This window comes from Leptonotus elevatus, chromosome 9 (genome assembly GCF_054856555.1).
Source record: "Leptonotus elevatus isolate MCC_2025b chromosome 9, RoL_Lele_1.0, whole genome shotgun sequence".
Classification (NCBI taxonomy): domain Eukaryota; kingdom Metazoa; phylum Chordata; class Actinopteri; order Syngnathiformes; family Syngnathidae; genus Leptonotus; species Leptonotus elevatus.
Window position 1 is genome coordinate 6018647 of NC_141247.1, and position 22031 is coordinate 6040677.

Sequence of the window (22031 nt, forward strand, 5' to 3'; positions counted from 1 at the left end):
CTTAATCAGCATCGAATCGAATCGTGACACGAATCGAATCGACAGGTACTAGGCAATTCACACTCCTAATATATATATATATATAAATTCAGGTTTAGCCTCAGTTTGTTTTGTTGATTCTCCTTGTTTAACCAAATGTTTACAAGACTAAACAGCATTTCATTAAACAGGTATGTACACTACTGTGAGAAAAGAGTTTCAGATTGACTGATGAGGCTGAAATTTGAAATCAATAGTGTTATTTTTTATGTATTTGTGGTGTTGCCCCACATGTAGGATGTGAACCAGAAGAGGGCGATATTCTAGAAGGAGCTTAAGTAATTAAGAGCATCACAGACAATAAAAGATTTATAAAAGAACATGGTGAGGGTGGTGAAGAAGTGGTGGGTACGTATCTTTGCCAAAAGGATGGACATGGCTGTAGTGAACACTTTCTTTCAAAATAATCATAAACATAAGGTGACCAATAAGAGCGTTGCACCAGCCCCACATTGGAAACTTTGAAAACGCGCCTTCTACCAATTAGATGCAGATGTGAATGAGAACGCAAACGTGGATTTGGAAGTAAATGGGAAGGAATATAACATTTAAATTCCCCTTTAATGGGTTTAATGTATGAATCGCTGTGATGACTGTGTGATTGACATACTCATGGCAATAAACGGGACACCGGGATGGCACCTGTGTAATACCGAGACAAAACAATGGGGTTGGCTAAATCCGCCGAGGTGTGGGACCAAAGGCTAAAAAACGTGACTGTCTCTGTCAAAACAGGACGTCTGGTTACCTTACCCTAATGGGACAAGTCAAAAGGAGGAGGTGGAGAATTGACAATTTCCTGTTAATACATGCATATACAGATTTGATCAGTTATGTCACAATTGAGGATAGATATTTCACATATAGTACAATTTTCAAGAGTTTGTGTATTTTCAGTAGATTATATAAAATAATTTAAACTGTATAGTTATATACTGTAATAGTTATAACAGTTTTTTAACCGTTGAAAATGAATTGATTTCTTGGTGTCTTTTTGGTTTGTAAATTATGTAGTTTGTAGATGAACTCCCAAGGATCAAGGGTAATTTCCACTGTAGGATAAATGTTTTGGGGATGCCCGAGACATTTTATTTACCAGTATATGCTGTGTGGATCCTGATCCTGCTATGCAAGACAAGGCTGGATTAGAGTAGACTCGATTACCCCCTGTTTCATCCCTGCAACTCCAAATGTGTTGCTTTGGATTCTAAATGGGTAGGCTACATGCTTCAGGCTGTGCAGGGAGCCTTCCTCTGTGTCTTCTCCACTCAGCAGTTCACAAGCCTCATGCAAAAAACTTTGTTCTAGTCCAACACAAAAGAGAAATCCACTGTCAGCACAATTCACTGTTTTGCCAGGCCCTTCAGCAGCTATACATGCACACACACAAAGCAGAGTGGTATTGGATTTAACTGGTATTTACTGGTGTTAGTGGCAGCATACTTATCATATGTGAAATGTGGCTCACAAATTGACTGAGCCTCTTGATAATATTAAGGGAATATTGCTTTTGTTAACAAGGAAATGTTCTGTCAGGTGCTGAAGGGCTGGATTACACAGCACTGTATTAGGGTAGTACAAAGTAAACTATTTTTATTTTAATACATGGAAGAATGTGATGAACGGCAAGAATGAAAAGGTGACCTAATTGGCTGACGTACAGGAAGTTGGGTGAGCCCAGAAGGATATTCTTGCAAAATGCCTATATGAAAACCCAGAGGAAATTAACCCTTGAGATGAATTATTCGCTGCAATGTATTAAAAATTCTGACCACGGTAACAGACTGTGAATCCGACCAGCTCGCTTGCAGATTTTGTATACTAAAACATTGCAAGCAGCTTTTACTCCCAACATTCTACTGTCTCCTCCCACCTGAACCAAACATGGCCTGTCTGTTTGTCCAGAAAAGCATTGATTTTGAGGCAAAAGTAAATCTAAAATGTTATAAATTTCAGCGGACAAAGACTTGTTTGGCTTGTGGTGGCTTTTTTTTAAAGAGCACCCCATGCTTTACAACCCGCGTTTGGACGCGTTCAAAGATATCAACAGCAAAAAAGAAGTTGTAAACTAGTTTGTCAAGTCTAATTTTGAAGACAAGGGCCTGTACCAAATTGAAAGTTTTTATTTATTTTATTTATTTATTAGATTGTACTTACTTCACACATAATTAATTTACCTTTTTCTGTTGTGTTTACACTCTAGGATAAAGGTCCAATTTGTGATAAAAAATAGGACTGAACCCTTGGGTCAATTTCAAACAAATTTCAGGCTGTTTATTTAATAAAAAACAACAACCCTATTTTAATATAATTGGAAAAAAACAGCACACCTTTTTATATGGGCTGCTCCAACCCAACCTGCTTCTCCAGGAAGTCTCGTAGATTCTTAATTAGTTGCAAATTGTCTGAAATAGTGGCAATTGTCACAAATATGTCTCAATTAGTTGCAATTTGTTGCCGTCATCAACTTTCACAAAATTCGAGGGTTGTCTCAAAGACGTCGGAAATTGTCACAAATGTGTCGCAATTATTTTGCAATATGTCGGTAATGTCACAGACGACAACCTCAAAATTTGCAAATGTTGAAATCGGCAACATTCACAACTTTCGTAACTCAGTGGGAGAGGGGTTTTACTGGGGAGTTGGCAACACTGCTCTACTGTTTGAATGTGACATTTTACAATTGGCCAAAAGATGTCGCTGTGGGGAGATGTTTCGAACGTTCCAAAAGATCAATTATTTTTCTGAAACAGTCGTTACAAATGATTTGATCGTTTCAGTGTTCCATTCGTGCCATCCCTAATTTAAAGTGCTAAATAAATAAAGACAACAACAACAACACAGTAGCAAAAATTAACACATTGAAAAAGACTTTGCTTGAAGACACCAAATTTATAACAAGACGTGACAAAGACTCAACGAGGACTGAAAGCAGGAAATTAAGGCCCCGTCCACACTAAAGCCAGTTTCAATGTATCCTCACAAGTTTTTTACCGTTTAGGACGTTCGTCCACACGATGGCGCGGTTTCGGAGCTTGAAACTGATCACTTTTGAAACCGGGCTCCTTAGTGGAAAGATTTCAAAACGCGCCCCCGTACATGGCTGAGGGAACTGATTGTATGACACACAGGTCCGGGATGACGAGAACAGGTGGACATAATAACCTAATGAGACAGAAATGGAAGAAAGGGACACAATGGAAACAAGATAGAATCAAAACCACAATCAACAAACTCTGATCATGACACTTTAGATGCCAATGAAGCAAGCACAAAACTTACCTGTTTCTGCTTATTTCCTTATGTTTTGCAAAATATGTAGATCTATAGCAATGGCTACACAATTTATATTCATTGTTTTTATTTTCTTCATTTTCGTTTATACAGTTGTGCTTGTATTTCATTCAGAACAACTGAGAAAAAAAAGCAATGGGTTAGAAAATCTCACTTGTCAAATTTCACATTACAAATGTTGCCCTCCTGAATTAAATGTCAGGTCTTCTTATGCAAATACAATGAGGATAGGAACAGCAATTGAAGCACATTTATTGATTTAGTCCGGGGAGTGTATCATTGAGGGAGACTTTGGACAAAAATAAAGTTGTCGTAAAACTCTGATTGCACTTACTATGCTAATAGCAGTCATGGTGCAATTATGTTTCTCTTACAGAGGTCTGTGTGTGTGTTTTCCCCCCTACGCATCTTCCCAAGTCCGCCTGCTTAATGACTTCTTTCTACGCAGAAACAATTATTATTTTCAACTGTCCCACCTTTCATCACGTTTTCTCTTTACCCCTTGTCATCATCCCTCAGAGTTTCTCTGCTCACCCACTCAAGAGTTTCTTGTAATTCCCTCAATGCTATCGAGAGCATAAAAATGAACAGTGCGTGCTCGCATGACTGCTGCCTACTTTGGCAGCAGTTGTCAGGTATGTCTTTCTGGACTTTGGGCCAAAGGCCACAGCAGGTGTTTCATAAGGATCCACAGAGATTGGGGAGAAGTGCAGGGATGGCACTTTTACTACATCAGTCCCTGGCCTCCTGAACACTCCCCTCAGCCCCGCAGCCTCTGGGGATCTGCGTAGATAAGGATTTGAACATCTCCGGATGGCACTTTGCATAAATGTTTAATAGCAGAGAAAAACATTAGCATCAGTAATTAAAGCAGTAATTTAAGCTTAGACGCCATCAACGGGCCAGCTCCTTCCACGCTGGAATAACACCAGCGCACGACTGTAATTAGCTTTGCTTTGATTGTACTGTAGTCACAGAACGTGTGTGCGCGTGGGTATGCGCGTGTGTGTCTATGTGTTTTAAATTTTTAACATTTGCCTGCACATGACAGAACTTCATGTGTTTGTCCACCTTCTGTGTGGGGCACTTAGCAAATAGCTCATGCTTGCTCTTGTTTGCAATTGATCCACCGCTCCCTTGATGGCTAAACCCAAGATTGATTGGGTGCAAGGATGTGTACTCACGCCTCGTGTACATCATGCATGTAAGGCAAATGGCACTGACATTGCGTTGGACAGTGTCAAATATTGCCAAGAGGAGGTCAAATATTGTCTCTGACTTCTCACAGGAAGTATGATGTTGTCCAATGTCATCATCCACGTCTTGTGAGTTTCGCCTCACCCATTAGTCGCCTCTGGTTTCTACATCCTAACCTTTCTAACTGCCTGAGACCTCTGAGACATTGCCCTGCAATTGTTTTCATTAAAGCGCCATTGTAGCAGTGCAGGGGCTGACCTTTGAGAAGGAGTGATCTGTTTTTTTGTTTTTTTTCTACTGTCATCAAAAATCGTTTGGAGTGCAAGGAGGTCAGCCAGGCTCGTATCTTGCGTTTAATGGCTCCTTAAAGCTAAGCCCCCGGGATGAGTAGACACACTCCTGGACACGCACAGAATGCAAGGGTGTCTTAACTTATCCAAGACTTTGCTCTCATCACTTCTATTGCATGTATTTTTCCCCCTTGTTTTCCTTTTTTTCCTGCAAAAGAGCAACACAATTTCATGCATTACAAAGTATAACTACTCCAGCACGACACTTGAGCCTCTTTTATGCAGATAGAGTCCACGCTTGCTTTTTACAAGGACCCCAAAAGCGGCCTATTATCAAACGAGCATGTGATAATACAATAAAAAAAATAGATAAAATAAAATTATGCAGCAACCCGGCATCATCCCTCCCGGCATCATCCCTCCTATACTCATAAGAGTCATGGGTGAGCTGGGGCCAATCCCTTGGACAGGTTACCAGCCAATGGCAGGGCACATACAAATATCCCTTCACATTTACAAAGTGACAAGTCAGAGTGTTATAACTTATCCATCTTATTCCTAGCTTCCGAGCGTTTGTGTAAACTATAGGCGCGACATCCGGTATAAACTGGAACTGGTGTTTGTTTTGTTTATGAGTCAACCGTCCACTTGAGTCCACTTCCTAGAGAGTTAAAGACTTAAACGATGTTGGAAGCCCAGCAGTCACAATTTAAAAGAGAAAATTAGTGCACGTACAAGTGGTCTTTTCAAATTAATGGTAAGATTTTAAGCCTATTTTCTTCTTTGTTCTGCATCGACACTGTACCGATTCTCACAACAACATTCATCCCTTTTTCCGGGCTGCATGTTCAAAACATTGCCGTGTTGCCTCAGAATTAATCAGAATCATCTTTATTGGCCAAGTAGGTAAAAACACACAAGGAATTTGTCTGCAGTCACAACCCATCCAAAAAACCTAAAAAATAACAATAACTAACAGAGGGAGACAGAATGTTAAGCCTGGTAGTTCGCAAATTAGCGCCCCAAGTTTCAACAAGACAAAATGCAACGGGGGCTGATAATCATTTAGAAAAGTAAACAGATAAGGTTCAAATAAAGCGCTCGGTGAAACGAAAAACCTCTAGTAACAAATGGCGATTGCGCGCATAATCGTTTCCGTATTGGAGCCCCCAGGATTTTTTGGGGTTTCTTCCTTGGCTCATATGCTAGTTTGTATTGAAACATTATTCAAACAAAAAAAAAAGTTAGAGGTGGGTGAGGATGTTAGCGCCATACTGTAGCTAATTGGCCTCCGACCTTACCCAGTGGACCACCTTTCACTTGTTGCAGCACCCTGCTGCTACTTCTCTGTATGCTGATAGTTTCTGTGCAGTTTAATTAAGTGTATTGAGTAAAATCAGAAACCGGTGTTTTATGGCTAGCTGGATTTGTACACAGACTCAGTCACACACACATTGCTCTGCGGCCTTGCACACTCCTATCCATCCCAGCTGACAGGTTGTTAATTGCAAAGGGTTTAACTGAAAGTGCTGGTGTAATTGCATCCGAGTTTTCATTTATCCTGGTCTCTTATTTATTTAGCCAGCAGTTGATTGTAAATCTGCATTAATTGTTTGCCTCCGTAGGATAAAGTGAGGAACAGGTCTGACATCTGTTCTACCTGGCTCCAGGGGGCCTGAGACAACAAAACGACATAACCCCAAACAATTTATTGGCTAAAATGTGCTGCCCATGATTGAGAATACAGAAAAGAAAAACTTGTCAATGACTTCTGAAAAGGGTCTTCACTGATCCAGTGTTTTAAAACCTGTGTATTGCAACAAGACTCAATAGTGGACTTTGATTGTTTGACTTCATCATGTTTTCATGAAAAACAAAAAAGAGGGAAAACAACATATGCTGGTGTATTCGTTAAGACCCATGTGTTTTGTTATGACATGGCATTTGAGATATGATATATTCAATGCTCAGCACTTGGTCAAAAACCATAAAGTGCGCATTGAGCACTTCCTATCTCCTGCTCCAAATAAAACCAAATTTTATTTTACTCCTGCCTCAGCTTGGACAAAGGAAAAAGCACGGGCAGTGAGCTATCAACAGATTCATTATTTCAAAACAATTACTGCCAGCCGTAATCACTGCAAAACCTAAGTACTGGATTTTCATGACCGTCAGTCTACGGCCGTTTCTCAATATGAATTATTGTCCGTACTTAAGTCCTTGTGATCTCTTGAAAGGTCATCAGTCGCGGCCCAAGTAAATGCTGTTCCAATTGAAAGTACGCAAAAAGCCATAAGGGTTGAGCAGAGAACGGACGGAATACCTAGATGTTATTCTACTGCAAGCTTTCTGGTTCTGACACATGGCCGTACGTGTTGTAGCGATTACTTGGGTTGCCGTAATGAACGAACGAGAAATGTATACAGTACTGAGGGGAGTTGTAGTTTCCTCAGCAACCTCTGGGGGCACCACGTTGACTTTGCTTGTTTGTCAGAGCAAAATAAACAATACAAATCCTATTATCAAGTATTCATAATCTGAAGTTGCTACTTTAGTTATTCATGGAGTTATTTGCTTTAATAAGAGAATTAGTAATCCACTCAGTAAACACAAATGATTCGTCAGAAATTGAATTTCTAGACAACAAATTTATTTAGTAAACACACACACACATATATCAGACACAGCCTAATTTATTAAAGAAACGGAATAAAAAAACGTGTATCAAAGATAAAAAGAAAACATGCAACCTAACAAACTAAGATAAAAAGAGAATGAAAAAGGTAGATGGGGGATAGAGATGGAAGCGTTTTGACCTGTCAATCATTTTATATTTGAATCAAGCGTTGCGCCAGTGGTATATGGTCAGATTGCAATGAAGGCGCACTTACGGACTGGTTCAGGTGCATGAGAAAGAGAGGGACTCGGCGAGCGTCGATCCTCAGTTGAAGAAAATTCCGTTGGAGGTGATCTGGGTGGTCGGCACGCGCAGCTGGAGTCTCTGGCTGATGGTGATGGCGCGTTTCATTTATTTATCAGAATTGACAAGCCAGATGCTTAATTTGTAATTCTGAACACATTTCAAACATTACCGCGATCACAAAGTTATTCGCAAAGCTTACTAATTAGCTAAACTTAGATGGCTGTAGAAGTTACACACATCATTCATTTGAGATAGACATACAGGTTGTGTACAAAGATAAACAACAGAAGTCACTTGATGTCAGTCAAGTACATAGAGTCCATTTATGTCCCGAATTATGTAGACTTCAGATTAATTATGAGCGGCAGGATTCTTGAGGATAATACAGATAGTGGCCACTGGAGGGCACTGTTGTACCGTATAACTTCCAAGGGGCGTTTTTTCCAAAAACATATGGCTGATTCCTGTAGATGGACCAGACCATAAAAGTGGTCTGGGGACTGATAAGCAGTCTTATCGCTAGTTTACTTGCGAAACAGGCTTTTAGATCTCGTTAGACGCTGAGGTATGTGTCTCCTGTTGGTTGTAAAAACGAAATCCAGTCCCTGCTGAGGGAAATTCAAAGAGTTTTTCCTTTTTGAACTGTCTCTGGTTGGTTTGAGAAAACACAGGGTTAAGGCACACACCCACATTCCCCAGGGGGAAGTGTTTAAAAAGGCAAATAAGAAAAAAATTGAGGGTGACGGGCAATATTCGTTACAGTGTGTACCACTTGACTAGATGTTATATAATTACGAGTAAAATATTAAAGAAGTATCATTTGGAATTATACATGGGATTTATCCAATTTAGGATTATATTGGAACAAAATAAGATTCTCGAAAGACACCGATGTGAGTTGCAGGTTTTGTTCTGATTCTTCTGAAATTGTGGTATATCTATAAAAATCTATTTTCTCAAATATCTTTGAATGTGTGTGTGTGTGTATATAGTAAATCATATTTAATATATATTAATATATAACATTGTAAATTGCAATTGTTATACTAAGATGTGTAAAAAAAGGACTAGTTGTACTTTACATGTTAAATATTTATTATTATTTACACTCATAAAAGGGGAAGAATACTTACAAACGTGATGTTGGTGGGGGACAGCAATGCACATGCTGTGCCGGAAATGAAAAAATAAGAAAGAAGAAGAACAAACGTGATGCTCCTCCGCTGCCATTTGTTCGTTGAAGTACGAAATGCATCTTGGGATATTTCAAGCCCAACTACCGATGCAACCTTGGTTTCAGCTAGCAAAAAAAAAACGGCATCCGGGAATTCCGTGTGGTCTTGTCTTATTCATACTTTCGATTGGAACAGTACTTGTGCTGCCATTGATGATGTCTCACGAAATCACAAGGACGTAAGTAAGGTTTTTAACCGATGTATGTTGTACAAAGACATTTTGAAACATCGACCTAGTAGTACAAATTAATTGAAAGCTAGTCACATTATATAACTGCGCTGAATTACGGAAATACGCCAGCGAGATATGCGTGGCTGATAAGTACGTTCTTGAGACCGGGCTTAACAAGACCTTACTCGGTGCGTCACAAGAACGTACTCTGTGTTCTTAATATTGAGAAACTGCATACATCTTGCCAAAGTTCACTCTTTTCTGCTTCCTTCTCCCCGACCCTTGTCTAATCACAAGTCACACGCTACCTTCATGGCCTCACAGACGATAGGAAATTACAGAACTTGTGACCAATCCCAACACAACAGCAGACCTGCAACAATCTTCAAACACCACACACAGCACTGCATCCCACACTTTAAGAATGACATTTAAACAAATCATTTAATGAACTGATTCTAGTGATTTAGCTCCGATAATAAGCAACCATGAGTTTACACACGTTTTAATCAGCATATGTTTAAACCTAGTTTTAAATGCAACTTGGTTTGTTTATCTTAGTTTGTTGACGCTTTTATTCAATGTATACATCAGCACAAGCTGGGTGCGGAATGCTGGGAAATAGGATACATTCTGCAAAGAAATCCAAATGTTCGGCTTGATGCTGCTATTATCTAACCACTCCTTGCTGACACATCCATACCCTTTCACACAAACACTCACTCATCCAGTTCATCCATTCATCAATCATCTTGACATGATGCTTCCTCTTTTTACTTTATGTTCATATCCATCAGTTATGAGTAAAATAGCAATTGCAGACAGGTGTCGATGCAGCCAGCAGACAGAATTATGGCTTGGTGCATTACTGCAAATTGCTATTAAAGTTTTCCCTTTTCCTCTAGAGCACGGGGAGCAAGTGGAGAGTAATGGATACTTTTAATATGGTGCATCATTAGAATGGTTGGCATCATCCCATTGTTTTTAATACCGTCCAGGATATTTTTAATGCATGCCAAAGTATCCTGAGCTATTTGTGTTTTTATTGTCCACTCTAAACCTGAAGTTTGTCTGCAGTGACGCTGCTGTTCTTGCATTGAATAACTTCCGACTTTTTTCAGTATAAGTCCTGCACTACCTCTCTTCATGGCCCTTTTCTTTAGGAGGGCAACTTAGATACTGGAGGGATACACACTTTTTCATCAGTGCTACTGGGGGTCCAAATGGGAACCTGCACTTCCTAACCAAAAGCATGATAAAAAAAGTTATTTTAAATATGGGGGAAAAAACATGTATAAAAGATAAGTAACATTAGTCTCATTATTTATTTACACAGCAATCATAACCCTGTATCCTTAAATACACAGTATAATGGTTTTTGTTCATTCTATGGACCTGACATTCAAAACAAAGTACATCTTAATATTGACATGCAATGCTTATAGGTGAGCATTGCAAATTTGCAAGGAATTGAACTGGATGTTACTTTTTTACACTCACCATAAAGTCACAATTTGTTTAAAATGATTTTTTTTTTAAAGGACATTAAAAAACAACAACCATAGTTTAACAAATGTGTTTATTATGATACACATTAACTATTGGTAGCACCAACATACGACGAGGATTAACATCAGTGAAATGCATCACGCCTTGTAATCCATTTTAGGAACCGTTTGGCTTGACCATATGAACAATAGGAAGATACACAGCAAAATCGCCAGTGTTAGATTACACTGAGAGTGTTAAATCTAACACAAAAAAATATTTATATGTGTCCACACCAATGAGTGTAAATCTGACACTTTTCAAAGTGTTACTTTTTTCACACTTAACTTTACTCCAACACTGTATAGTGTTAAAAATGTACACTGGTAAACACTGAGTAGTGTTGAACGTACACTACACTAGTGTCAGTGTTAAACATTTAATTCTGCCAAACTACACTTAACTCTGTTGTTTAAACACGTATGATTGCACTAGTATCTGTTAAAAATTCAACTCAAACTATGCTTTAGTAAAAGTTAATGAATGTATTGTTTTTTTTTTTTTTTTTTTTTATATATATTTTTTTTTTATTTTTTTTTTTTTTTTATAGAGCTCAGTATTGTTCATTCGGAAATGTCATCGTCATTGCTCTTTTTTTTTTTTAAATATATATATATATATATATATACACATATATACATACATATATACATATATACATACATACATACATACATTTTTTTTTTTTGTGTGTGTGGGTGAGTATGTGTGTGTGCGTGCGTGCGTGCGTGCGTACGTGTGTTTGTTAGCTCACCAGAAAACCTATTAGAAAAAAAAAATCTCATACCGTTCACCTAAATCGAACACCAGGAGACCCGAGGGGACCGAAGAAAACCAAGGAAGGTGAAATCCAGCACCGACCAGACACCCCCCACCAGAACTCCTCCCCAGCCCAAGAAACATCCAGACCCCAACAAATCCAAAAAACATAAAATCAGGGAGGCCTCAAGAGACCAACGGAGAGACCGAGAAAAGGAAGGAAGGACAGACGAAGCCGCGTGAGATCCGAGACACCAGCCTCCACCGATTCAATAACCTGAGGAGGAAACAGATTGTGTCTGAGTTTCGGTAGATGCTGGTGTGGTGGATCTGGCATGCATGAAAATCTCCACCAAAGAGGGGAGCCGTCGACCCCCGCCGGAACAGAGCAAGCGCAACACCTCAGGGCCCCCCAGGCCGCGGCAGCGCCAAAGGACGACCCCCGGGCCCCACCAGGGCCACCGGCCGGAGAGCAAACCCAGGAGCAGGAGCGCCCCCCGCCCCAACCCGGCCCGCGCCCCCGGCCCAACGCAGCAGGACGGGGCACTGCAGGCCCACCAGGCACCCCACCGGCCCCCAACCCCCGCCCCCCCCACAACCCCCCGCCCCCCATCCACCCCCGCCACCCACCCCAACCCAGCCCCAGCCGCCCCCAATCCCCCAGACACCCCCCCCAGCACCCCCCCACCCCGCAACCCCCACCACCGCCCCCCCCCAACAAAGCCGCCCCCCCCCCGACCCCACCCCGACCAACCGGCAGCCCCCCAACCCCCGACCCCCAGGGACCACCCGCACCCAGGCACCGGCGCCGAAGAGGGGCCGGGCAGCGGAGCGGAGAGGGCAGCCGCGCCCACCCCACCCCCCGCCGTGTGGAAGGACGGAACACCGGGGGCAGAAGGGGGAGATGGGGGCACCGGAGGGCGGCCGACACCCCCGAACCCCAGGCCCAGCGGGGGAAGGCCCCGGTCGTCACCCCAGCGTTCTTTGTGAAAATTAACCCCTGTTACTGAGTCCGCCAGCTCGCGGACTGGCGAACTCTACCCCTAAACCGTGAATGTGACCCCACCCAGTGTATATACAAGTGTGTGTGTGTGGTGCATTAAAATTAGGAGCAGGTGAACCGGAGCCGATGGAAATGATATTCCCACGCTCCGATCCACCCGCCACCCAAGCATGTTGCTGAGTGTATGTGGTGCATTAAAAAAAAATAGATAGGGCGGGTGGCGACACGGACAGGGGACCGCAGCACTGCTCTATACTGCGGCCCCCAACCGATGGCACCCCCACAAGCCCCCCCCCCCACCCACAAGTTGTGTGGTGTATTAAAATTGGAGGGGAGTTGTAGGGTGAAGACGGTTTCCACCCTACCCCACCCCCCAAAGTGTGTTATGTGCCCTATATGTCTATAAAAGTGTATTGTGCAAACCTAGTGTAGTGAGTTAAGAGGTGTGACCAGCGGGGCCCCCCCCAACCGGGCGGGGGCAGGAGGCGCACCGGCCCACCAAGCCCCCACCCACCCCACCAGGACCCCGGCGGGCATATGGGACCCGTCCGGCGGGGCGATAGGGCTCGCCCCCCGGATACTGGGTCCCGCCCGAGGTGTCAGGACGCCCACCGGAGCGAGGCGGGCACGACACCAAACCCCAGCCACCCCCGCCGGCCCCCATAGCACCGAGACCCGGGCCATGGATGGAGCCCCCGGCCCAGGGGAGGGGAAGGAAGGCGTACCGGGGAAGGGGAAGGGAGGAGGGAAGGGGACGACAAGAAGGGCAGGGGGCAGCGGCAGGGACGCAAGGAGAGGGGGAGAGGAGGAGGAAGGGCGACGAGGGAGAGGGGACAGGGAGGCGGAGGACGGGCGGGGAGAGGCGAGGAGGGAGAGGCAGCAAGGGGGAGGAAGGGGGAGGGGAGAGGGAACCACCGGGCACCCCGGCGGCCCACAGGCCCCGAACCGCGTCGCCGGGCCCAGAGCGACGGACCGCGCCGGAACGGCGCCGCCCCCGACACCAGGGAAAGCCCCGCAACGCAGCACCCCCCAAGAGACCCAGGGAACGGCCAAGACGCAGCCGCCACCCAGCAGCCAACAGAGGGGCAGACCCGCCCACTCCCCGCCAGGGGGGACAGCACCCACAGAATTAACCCACTGGCATGCCGTGAATCCGAATATCAACCCCTGGTGCCCATCGGAGGTGAATCCGCTCGATCCCGCTGGCAGCAGCCGGGTTCCTGACTATGGAAACACAACCATTAGTTACAAATTGCCCAATACAGAAACATCAATGCCAGTTATAACGCTGCTGTGGCTCTCGCTAACAGGCAGAATTAAAATCCAAGTTTAGGTTAAAAAATTCTATATACGTAGACCATGTTTCTTTAAATTTTGACATTTGGTTTTTATTTGAGGCAGATATTTTTTCCATTAAAATATGATTTATGAGGAGGTTAGACCATTGGTCGATATTCAAAGTTTGTTTATTTTTCCAGTTAACAAGAATTGTTTTTTTTGCGATAGTAAGGGCTACAAGTATAGATTGAAATTGTTTATGTGGTAAGTCAATTGTTGTTAAGTCACCTAGCAAACACAAGTTTGGAGAGAACGGTATCCTACAGTCCAAGACAGCGGAAAGTTTTTCTAAGACTTTAGTCCAGAAACACATAACCGGAGTACATAACCATAAAGCATGAAAATAAGTGTCTGTAGTGTTTTGTAAACACTGGAGACAAATGTCGGAGTCTGAGAGTCCCATTTTCTTCATCATATATTGAGTAATGTATGTTCTGTGAATAATTTTATATTGGATAAGTTGTAAATTTGTGTGTTTTGTCATTTTAAAAACATTTTCACAAACTTGAATCCAAAAGACAGATTCCGGAGCTATAGACAAGTCTGTTTCCCATTTTGAGATGGGTAAAGACGTTTTATCAGTATATGAAAGTAACTTATATATTTTTGAGAGTTTTTTTGTTGTTGTCGGAGAAAGCTTGGTAATATCTTTAGCTAAAACAGGCGGTTGGAGCGTACCCTGGAGTGTTGGAATTTGTTTCTTTATCATACTTTTAACTTGCAAATAATGTAAAAAGTTTCCGTTTTTTATTTTATATTTTTGGAGCAAGGATGTATATGATATAAACATATTATCTGAGAAGAGATGGTGGAGATGTGTAATTCCTTTCTGCTCCCACACATTCAAATAAAACGATTGGTTGTTAATTTGAAAGTCGGGGTTATGCCATAGGGGAGAAAGCCCGCTGGGCTCCACTTTGGCTTTTGTCATTTCTAGTGCCTTCCACCAGGCAGTCAGGGTGGCGGAAATCATTGGATTTTTAAAGCAGTTATGGCGCTTAATCGATGTTGTAATAAAGAGTAAATCTAGGAGTCTGAGGTTATTACAATCCTTCTGTTCTAGTTCCAGCCAACAGTTAGTATCTCTATTGGGTTGTGCCCATAAAATAATATATTGTAGCTGGTTGGCTATATAATAGTGCATAAAATTTGGTGCCTCTAGACCTCCTTTGGATTTATTTTTCTGAAGAGTAGATAGACTAATCTTTGCTTTTTTTTTTTTCCAGTAAAATTTTGTAACGGCTGAGTCCAACAACTGGAACCAGTTAGCCGTAGGTTTAAATGGAATCATTGAGAAAAAATAGTTTATTTTGGGTAAAACTTTCATTTTAATAGTGGCTATTCGTCCTATTAGAGAAATAGGAAGATTATTCCAGCGCTCCAAGTCACTATAAATGCTATCCAGAAGTGGAGTGAAATTTAAATGAACTAAATCAGTTAATTTAGGTGAGATTTTTATGCCTAAGTATTTTAAATTACCTATAGGAAATGAGTAGTATGGGTCCTGGCTTGCAGGGTTCCATGAATTTTCTGTAATAGGTAGAAGTGTTGATTTTGTCCAGTTAATAGAATAGTCTGATAACTGTGAGAATTTAGTTATTAAGTTAAATACTTCCCCTAATGAAATAGCAGGCTTTTCTAAATAAAGTAAAATATCATCGGCATATAGATTAATTTTATGTTCTGTTACCCCAGAGTGAATTCCTTGAATCATTCTTTCCTGGCGTATGGCTAATGCAAGCGGTTCAATAAATATTGCAAATAATAAAGGCGACAGTGGGCATCCCTGTCTTGTGCCTCTCTGTAGAGTAAAACTCTTAGATATAATCCCATTAGTAGTAACAGTAGCTTTAGGAGAATCATATAATACTGACACCCAGTGAATAAATGACTTCCCAAAGCCAAATTTATTTAAAACAGCAAAGAGGAAGGACCAGTTAACTTTATCAAAAGCTTTTTCTGCATCCAATGATATAATAACTGCCTTTTTATCATGCCGCTGTGACATACTAATAAGGTTAAAGAGCCTTCTAATATTATTAGTAGAGTGACGCTCTTTAATAAAGCCTGTTTGGTCGCTATGAATGATTGTCGGGATTACTGTTTCTAATCTAGATGTAAAAGCCTTAGTGATAATTTTAATATCAGTGTTAATTAGTGAAATCGGACGGTAACTTGATGGAAGGGTGGGGTCTTTTTCTGGCTTTAATAAAAGTTTAATTGCTGCTGTATTCATGTGTGGGCGTATGTGACCATTAGTTTTAATTTCTGTTACTACTCTTAAGAATAGTGGAGCAAGCATTGACCAGAAGTGCTTTAGAAATATAGCCGGATAACCATCCGGGCCGGGTGCTTTGCCATTTGGCATACTATCTAGAGCACTGTACAACTCGTTTATAGTAAGTGGTGCATCTAACATATCTTTATATTCAGTAGTTACCTGAGGTATACTTAAGCTACTGAGGAATGCCTCAATATGCTCTGGGTTAGGTTTATTAGTTTCTGAGTATAAGTTGTGATAATAATTATAAAAAATTTGATTAATTTCTTCTGGTGATTGTGTACATTCACCAGTTGTACCTTTAATAGCCGTTATAAGCGATTTTTCCCGATTACGTTGAAGTTGGTTTGCAAGAAATTTACCTGATTTGTTATTATATTCAAAGTTGTTGTATCTCAATTGTTGTATTATAAACTCTGTCTTTTTAGTTAACATATCGTCTAACTGTATTTTTGTATTTTGTAAGTCAGTCCATATTTGGTTATTTGGGTTTATTGCGTACTCATCCGTCAGTTGTTTAATTTTATCTTCCAAGTCTTTTTCTAATTTTTGATCCTGTTTCTTTTTATAAGATGAATATGATATAATTTTACCTCTAATTACTGCTTTCCCGGTTTCCCAGAGAAGAGCTGGAGATAGGTCTGGAGAGTCATTTATTTCCAAAAAGTCCGCCCATTCTTTTCTTATAATTTTGTCAAATTCTGCGTCGTTTAGTAGTGAGATGTTAAAACGCCATGTAGGTGGTGGTTTAAAGGTATAATCAACTTGTAGGGAAAGGGAGACTGGTGCATGGTCGCTAATAATAATAGGATGTATTTTTGTAACGGTTTTATCAGCAATAGAATTATTTGTAAGAAAAAAATCAATTCTTGAAAAGGACCGGTGCACAGCGGAAAAGAAGGTAAATTCCTTCTTATTTGGGTTTTTAAGTCTCCAGCTGTCGACGAGGCCAAAGTCATCCATATATTCCCCTATTACTTTTGTGGATTGTGATCGCCTTATACATGTTGTTTTATTAGAACGATCCATTAATGGATTTAAGGTTGTGTTAAAGTCTCCTCCAATAATAATAGTAGAGTTCGCTGCTAATTCAAACAGTTTAGAGAAAAATTCATGGAAAAAAGCCGGATCATCATTATTAGGGGCATATAAATTACCGAATGTATATATTTTATTAAATATAGTCACCTGAATAATAATGTATCGGCCCTCTGGGTCTGTTATTGTATTATTTAGAGTAAAGAGTAAATTCTTATGTATGAGTATACAGACTCCCCTTTGTCTACTGTTATAAGGGGCAGAGTACGCTTGGCTAAAATTTTTATCAATAAGTAATTTTTCTTCAGATTTTTGTAGGTGGGTTTCTTGTAGGAGGCAAATATCTGCTTTTAATTTTAAGAGATGGTCTAAAGTTTTTATTCTTTTTGCCTGTGAGCGAGCGCCACAAACATTCCAGGAAACCAGAACTAATTTATGCATACAAATAATATAAACACAGTCCTATGTATATATCTGTATAGGCCATTTGCCACCACTGGCATGTTATAGGATAGAATCAAAGTGGTTAGGTGATTTATATAGTTTGTATAAAATATGAGGTAACGTATAAGGCAACATGTAAGGTAATGTGTAAGGTAACGTGTAAGGTAACGTGTAAGGTAACGTGTAAGGTAACGTGTAAGGTAACGTGTAAGGTAACGTGTAAGGTAACGTGTAAGTAAATAAAACAGTGCAAAAACGAGTAGGGCGGTGAAAGTGAGGGAAATTAACAGGGGATTAAACATAACAATACACCAGTAACCCCAGCGAGATTTTTTTTATTTTATTTTTTATAAATATACTTTAGATATAGTTGTGTATTAATATTATATTTATAATATAGCCTAAACATAATAAGTATTCATGTTTTTGGTTTTATAACCACATATACAGTATATGTATACACCTAGTAATCAAACTAAGTTTAGTTCCACCAATGCTAATTAGAACAGCCAGGGAGTGGAATTGGGGTTCCGGAATAGTTGGCCATCGATATATAACTTATCAACGGCTATCGTAGTCCGCTTACCCTCCTGCCTATTTTGTTTCATTATAGGAAACAGTACCTTTCGCCGCTCATTGATCTCTCTCGGGAATTGATCATTCATTCCAAATGAGGTCCCTTTAAGCTCCCGTCCTTTACTTTTAACAAATAATTTCTGTTTAAAATGCTCAAACTTTGCAATAATAGGACGGGGTTTGTTGCCTCTACGGGCTCCAAGCCGATGTACCCGGTCAAAAGAGATGTTATTTACCGTCTCCTGAGGAATTTTTAATGAATTCGTCATAATTTTTTTTATCTCAACCTCTGGGTTATCAGAGGTATTCTCAGATATACCTGAGAATATTAAATTCTCCCGCATACTACGGGATTGTACATCTAAAACTGTTTCTTTTAGCGTTTTATTTTCTTTTTTCATAGTTTCCAGCTCGGCTGAAACAGTCGTGAGTGTAGAATGTAACTCGGCATTTTCCTGTTTAAGGACACTTACCTGCTGACTGATAAATTCCATACTTACTTTTAATTCTTTGACGTCCTCGAGGATGAGGCCGAGGACGTCAAGTTTTTTATTTATGGACTCCAGCACACTGACCGAAACGTCCGTAGTGGTGGTGGTTAGGTCGTCCGTGTCCGTCGCTGAATCGTTTTTCCTCTTCTTCGAAGAGGGTTTCTTTGATGGTTTCTCGACGGCAGGATCCTCCATCGCGCAGCTGTAAAAATATCCGTCGATGAAACGTTCAAGGTCCTCCACGTTGGGTGGTATTTCAGATCTGCCGGATGAAAAAGAGAGAAGAGAAAATGCAAGATATATGATGGTTAAATTTGGATTAGTTTAGTATAATAGAGCTAGTTCTATCTTAGCAGCAGGACGCCGCCATGTTAGGGTTTCTGGTCTCGCTGTAGGTCTCGCGATAGTCACAGCATCTCGTGAGCCTCACAGCATCTCAATGAATGTATTGTTATTGATATAACAATAGTGCAGCTGGAAAATTGGAAACTTTCTCTTTCATCGGAAATGAGGGTGTGGTCAATTTAACGCTCAAGGTAGTGCTATTCAGGTTACACCCAACATCCACCAAAACACTCAAGGAAATATACTCTGATAGTTAGGGATGCTCCAATCAGGGTTTTGTGCTGCTGCTGCTGATACCGATTCCGATCATCTGTGAGTAAGATAGGCCGATACAGATTCCAATTACATTAATTATCTGTATTTGTTTCCAAGTTTATTTATGATGAGTGAGTGCCATTGACTATATTATCTGAAAAAAGCAACCATATAATCACCTTGATTTTAGACAAAAACAATATTTACTTATTCAAGAGAATTAATACAAAACCCTTACTGGCACAATGCATCAAGTATTCAGTAATTAACACACACAAAAAAAGCAGAAAAACTATTCGATCAAAAATAACTGAAAAACTTAACAAACAAATTTTTGCCAGCTTTTAGTAACACAATCTTTAACAGATTGAAATAATCAGTGGTCTCAACTATGCCACATAAACATTGCATGATTCACAATATAATAAGGTTAAAAAAATGGTCACATGCAGACTTAATTCTAATAAACTATTCAATAAGTTCCTAAATTGAGCGTTGTCTCAACTATCCTGAGGCTGATCACTCAGGCAGGCTGCGACACATGAATTGCGGGTGATCAGATTTTTGATCTGGACTAAAAGACTTTGATCAAATATTCCGTTCACGTACGTATTCACGAATATCGGTCAATCATGATCGGTGGCCAATCGATCAGAGCATCCCTAATTACAGTGTAACTTTTTATCCTAACAGTGTTAAAAATAACACTGCTTACTGCATATTTGATCGAACACTGGAAATTTAACACTGAGCGATTTGCTGTGTACAACTGCTTTGTTGTGCTGCCATTTACCAATGACAGCACTGTGCATCTTTACCATGGGCCTTCATTAACTAATCTACACTAATGAGTTCTTAAAAAAAAAAAAAAAAAGAATCCGCAAAATGAAAAGTAGCTCAACTTGTCGAGTTACAGACTGACATCAGGGGAGAAGCGGAGGATAGATGAGGGAATAGCGAAGCGATGCGCAGTGCCCTGTGATCCAGCACTTGTGAAGATAGATGGCATGCTAGCGTGTGGGTTGGGTTGTCCTTGGTGTGGCGCTAGTTGTGTGTGAGTTGGTGCTCAGCAGGACAGATGGCGATAGTGGGCAGATGAGTGAATAATGATCTTTCACCAGAGCACAATAATTACCTGTTCGCAGTTACTCTCCTTGGCCCACTTGGCCACATGCATTGATACATAAGGAGGCCTGCAGTAATGCAGTCGTGCTACATTTTACAAATGATATACAGTAGTACATATGTTATATACGCTGACTACAACCTTTCTTCACTTCCAGACCTTATTAAGAGAAATGTCTCACGAAGAACTACAATAATTACACAACTAGGCAGACATCTATACATAAGGGACAAATGAATGTATAGCAACAACTAATATTAGTTAAGCAAACTTAAAAGCATATTGTAATACCATAATTAATGGCTTAACTCAGTGAAGAGGTTCATCATTGACTGGAGTTGTGTGCACAGTACACCTGAGTCATATATTCTTGGAGCAGAAGCATTATAATGACAATGGAAGCATGTAGGGAGGCCAGGTGCAGCTGCTCCCTGGGATATTTGTGAATCTTGACTTTCCCCAATCAGTAAGTTCATGTGATGAAGCTCCCTCTGCACACAATTAGATGCCCTTGTTCTTTATACAGCACAGGAACCACAATTGAAACTCACACACTTTTTTTTATCATGTCAAAAATGCATAGGATTAATTTAGAAGTTGTCGTGACCATAAGCAAGCATAAATATACACACACAAATCAACGTTTTTGCTCTCCACTGGGGTTTCCTATGGGCCACACACAGAGACACACACTCACACTGCTGAAATCATACTGAGAATAATGAAGAAACACAAATATTAGAAAGTCAGAGAAAATCATGTACAAGAGATTTAGTTTTTCAAAAAAATAGTTATGGATTTTGATAGGTAGGGTGCCAAATGATTCAAGGTCGTTTGATTTGAAATTGGAACAATTTGATTTGACTCAGTGGGATTACAATTTGATTCGATTTGGTACGACTCAATTCGAAAGGGTATGAGGCGATTACTTTTTTGTTGTTGTTTTACATATGTTTGAACAAACTTGTCAGTGCTGTAAATGTGCTATTACATTGTAAGCTATATCACAATTCGTATGTATCTCATAGTGGTGCTACGGATCACAAAAGTCACGTTTCGGATCGGATCCCGGATTTGAGTCACGGTTCAGATGTTTTTTTGGACCAGCAAAAAAAAAAAGCTATAGTACTTTGTCTTCATTTATTTTGTGTAATGCTTTTGCCCTTAAAAAAAAACAAAAAAACAAGCAACTCACAGTGTCTAATATGACCATTTAGGATTTAAAAACACAACTTTAATGCCAAGTTCACACTGACTGCATGATGGATGCGGAGCGGTTTCCATACGGCAGCCATACGGACTGCAATTCACACCGAGTGCGTTGGATAAACTGTACGTGTTGAGAAATGTTCACGCTGTGAAGAGTTGAGTTCACGCGATAACTGTATATAAAGCGCTATTTGTAAAAAATGCTTGCCTGTCGTTCACATTGATATGCTTTTTGGACATTATTTCTGATGGATTTTCTACCATGGATAAGTGCGTTTTATGTTTAAATAGTGTTGTTTTGTCATGTTTAATTTATTTAGAGCTCGATTTTTGTCTTTTAAATGTCCGACTCATGTCATGCTATGTAGTTAGCTAGCTTCCATAATGCAAGCCAAAACATCGAAAAGGGAAGTCAAGCTAGCCGTCACGCAGCCCGACTTCAAAATAAAAGCTTACCAAAGCTATTGC

The 22031-nt window shown here is 40.6% G+C and overlaps 1 protein-coding gene across 1 annotated transcript; it reads right to left on the bottom strand.

The window, feature by feature from the left end:
• Window positions 1-4860: 4860 nt before the first annotated feature.
• Window positions 4861-19045, bottom strand: LOC147168210 (uncharacterized). Its single transcript, XM_086085541.1, has 3 exons — window positions 18638-19045; window positions 13100-13684; window positions 4861-4929 (listed from the first exon to the last, which is right to left on the bottom strand). Exons 1-3 carry the CDS (start codon window positions 18821-18823, stop codon window positions 4861-4863), a joined length of 840 nt encoding a protein of 279 aa, XP_085941667.1. The 5' UTR covers window positions 18824-19045.
• Window positions 19046-22031: the final 2986 nt, after the last annotated feature.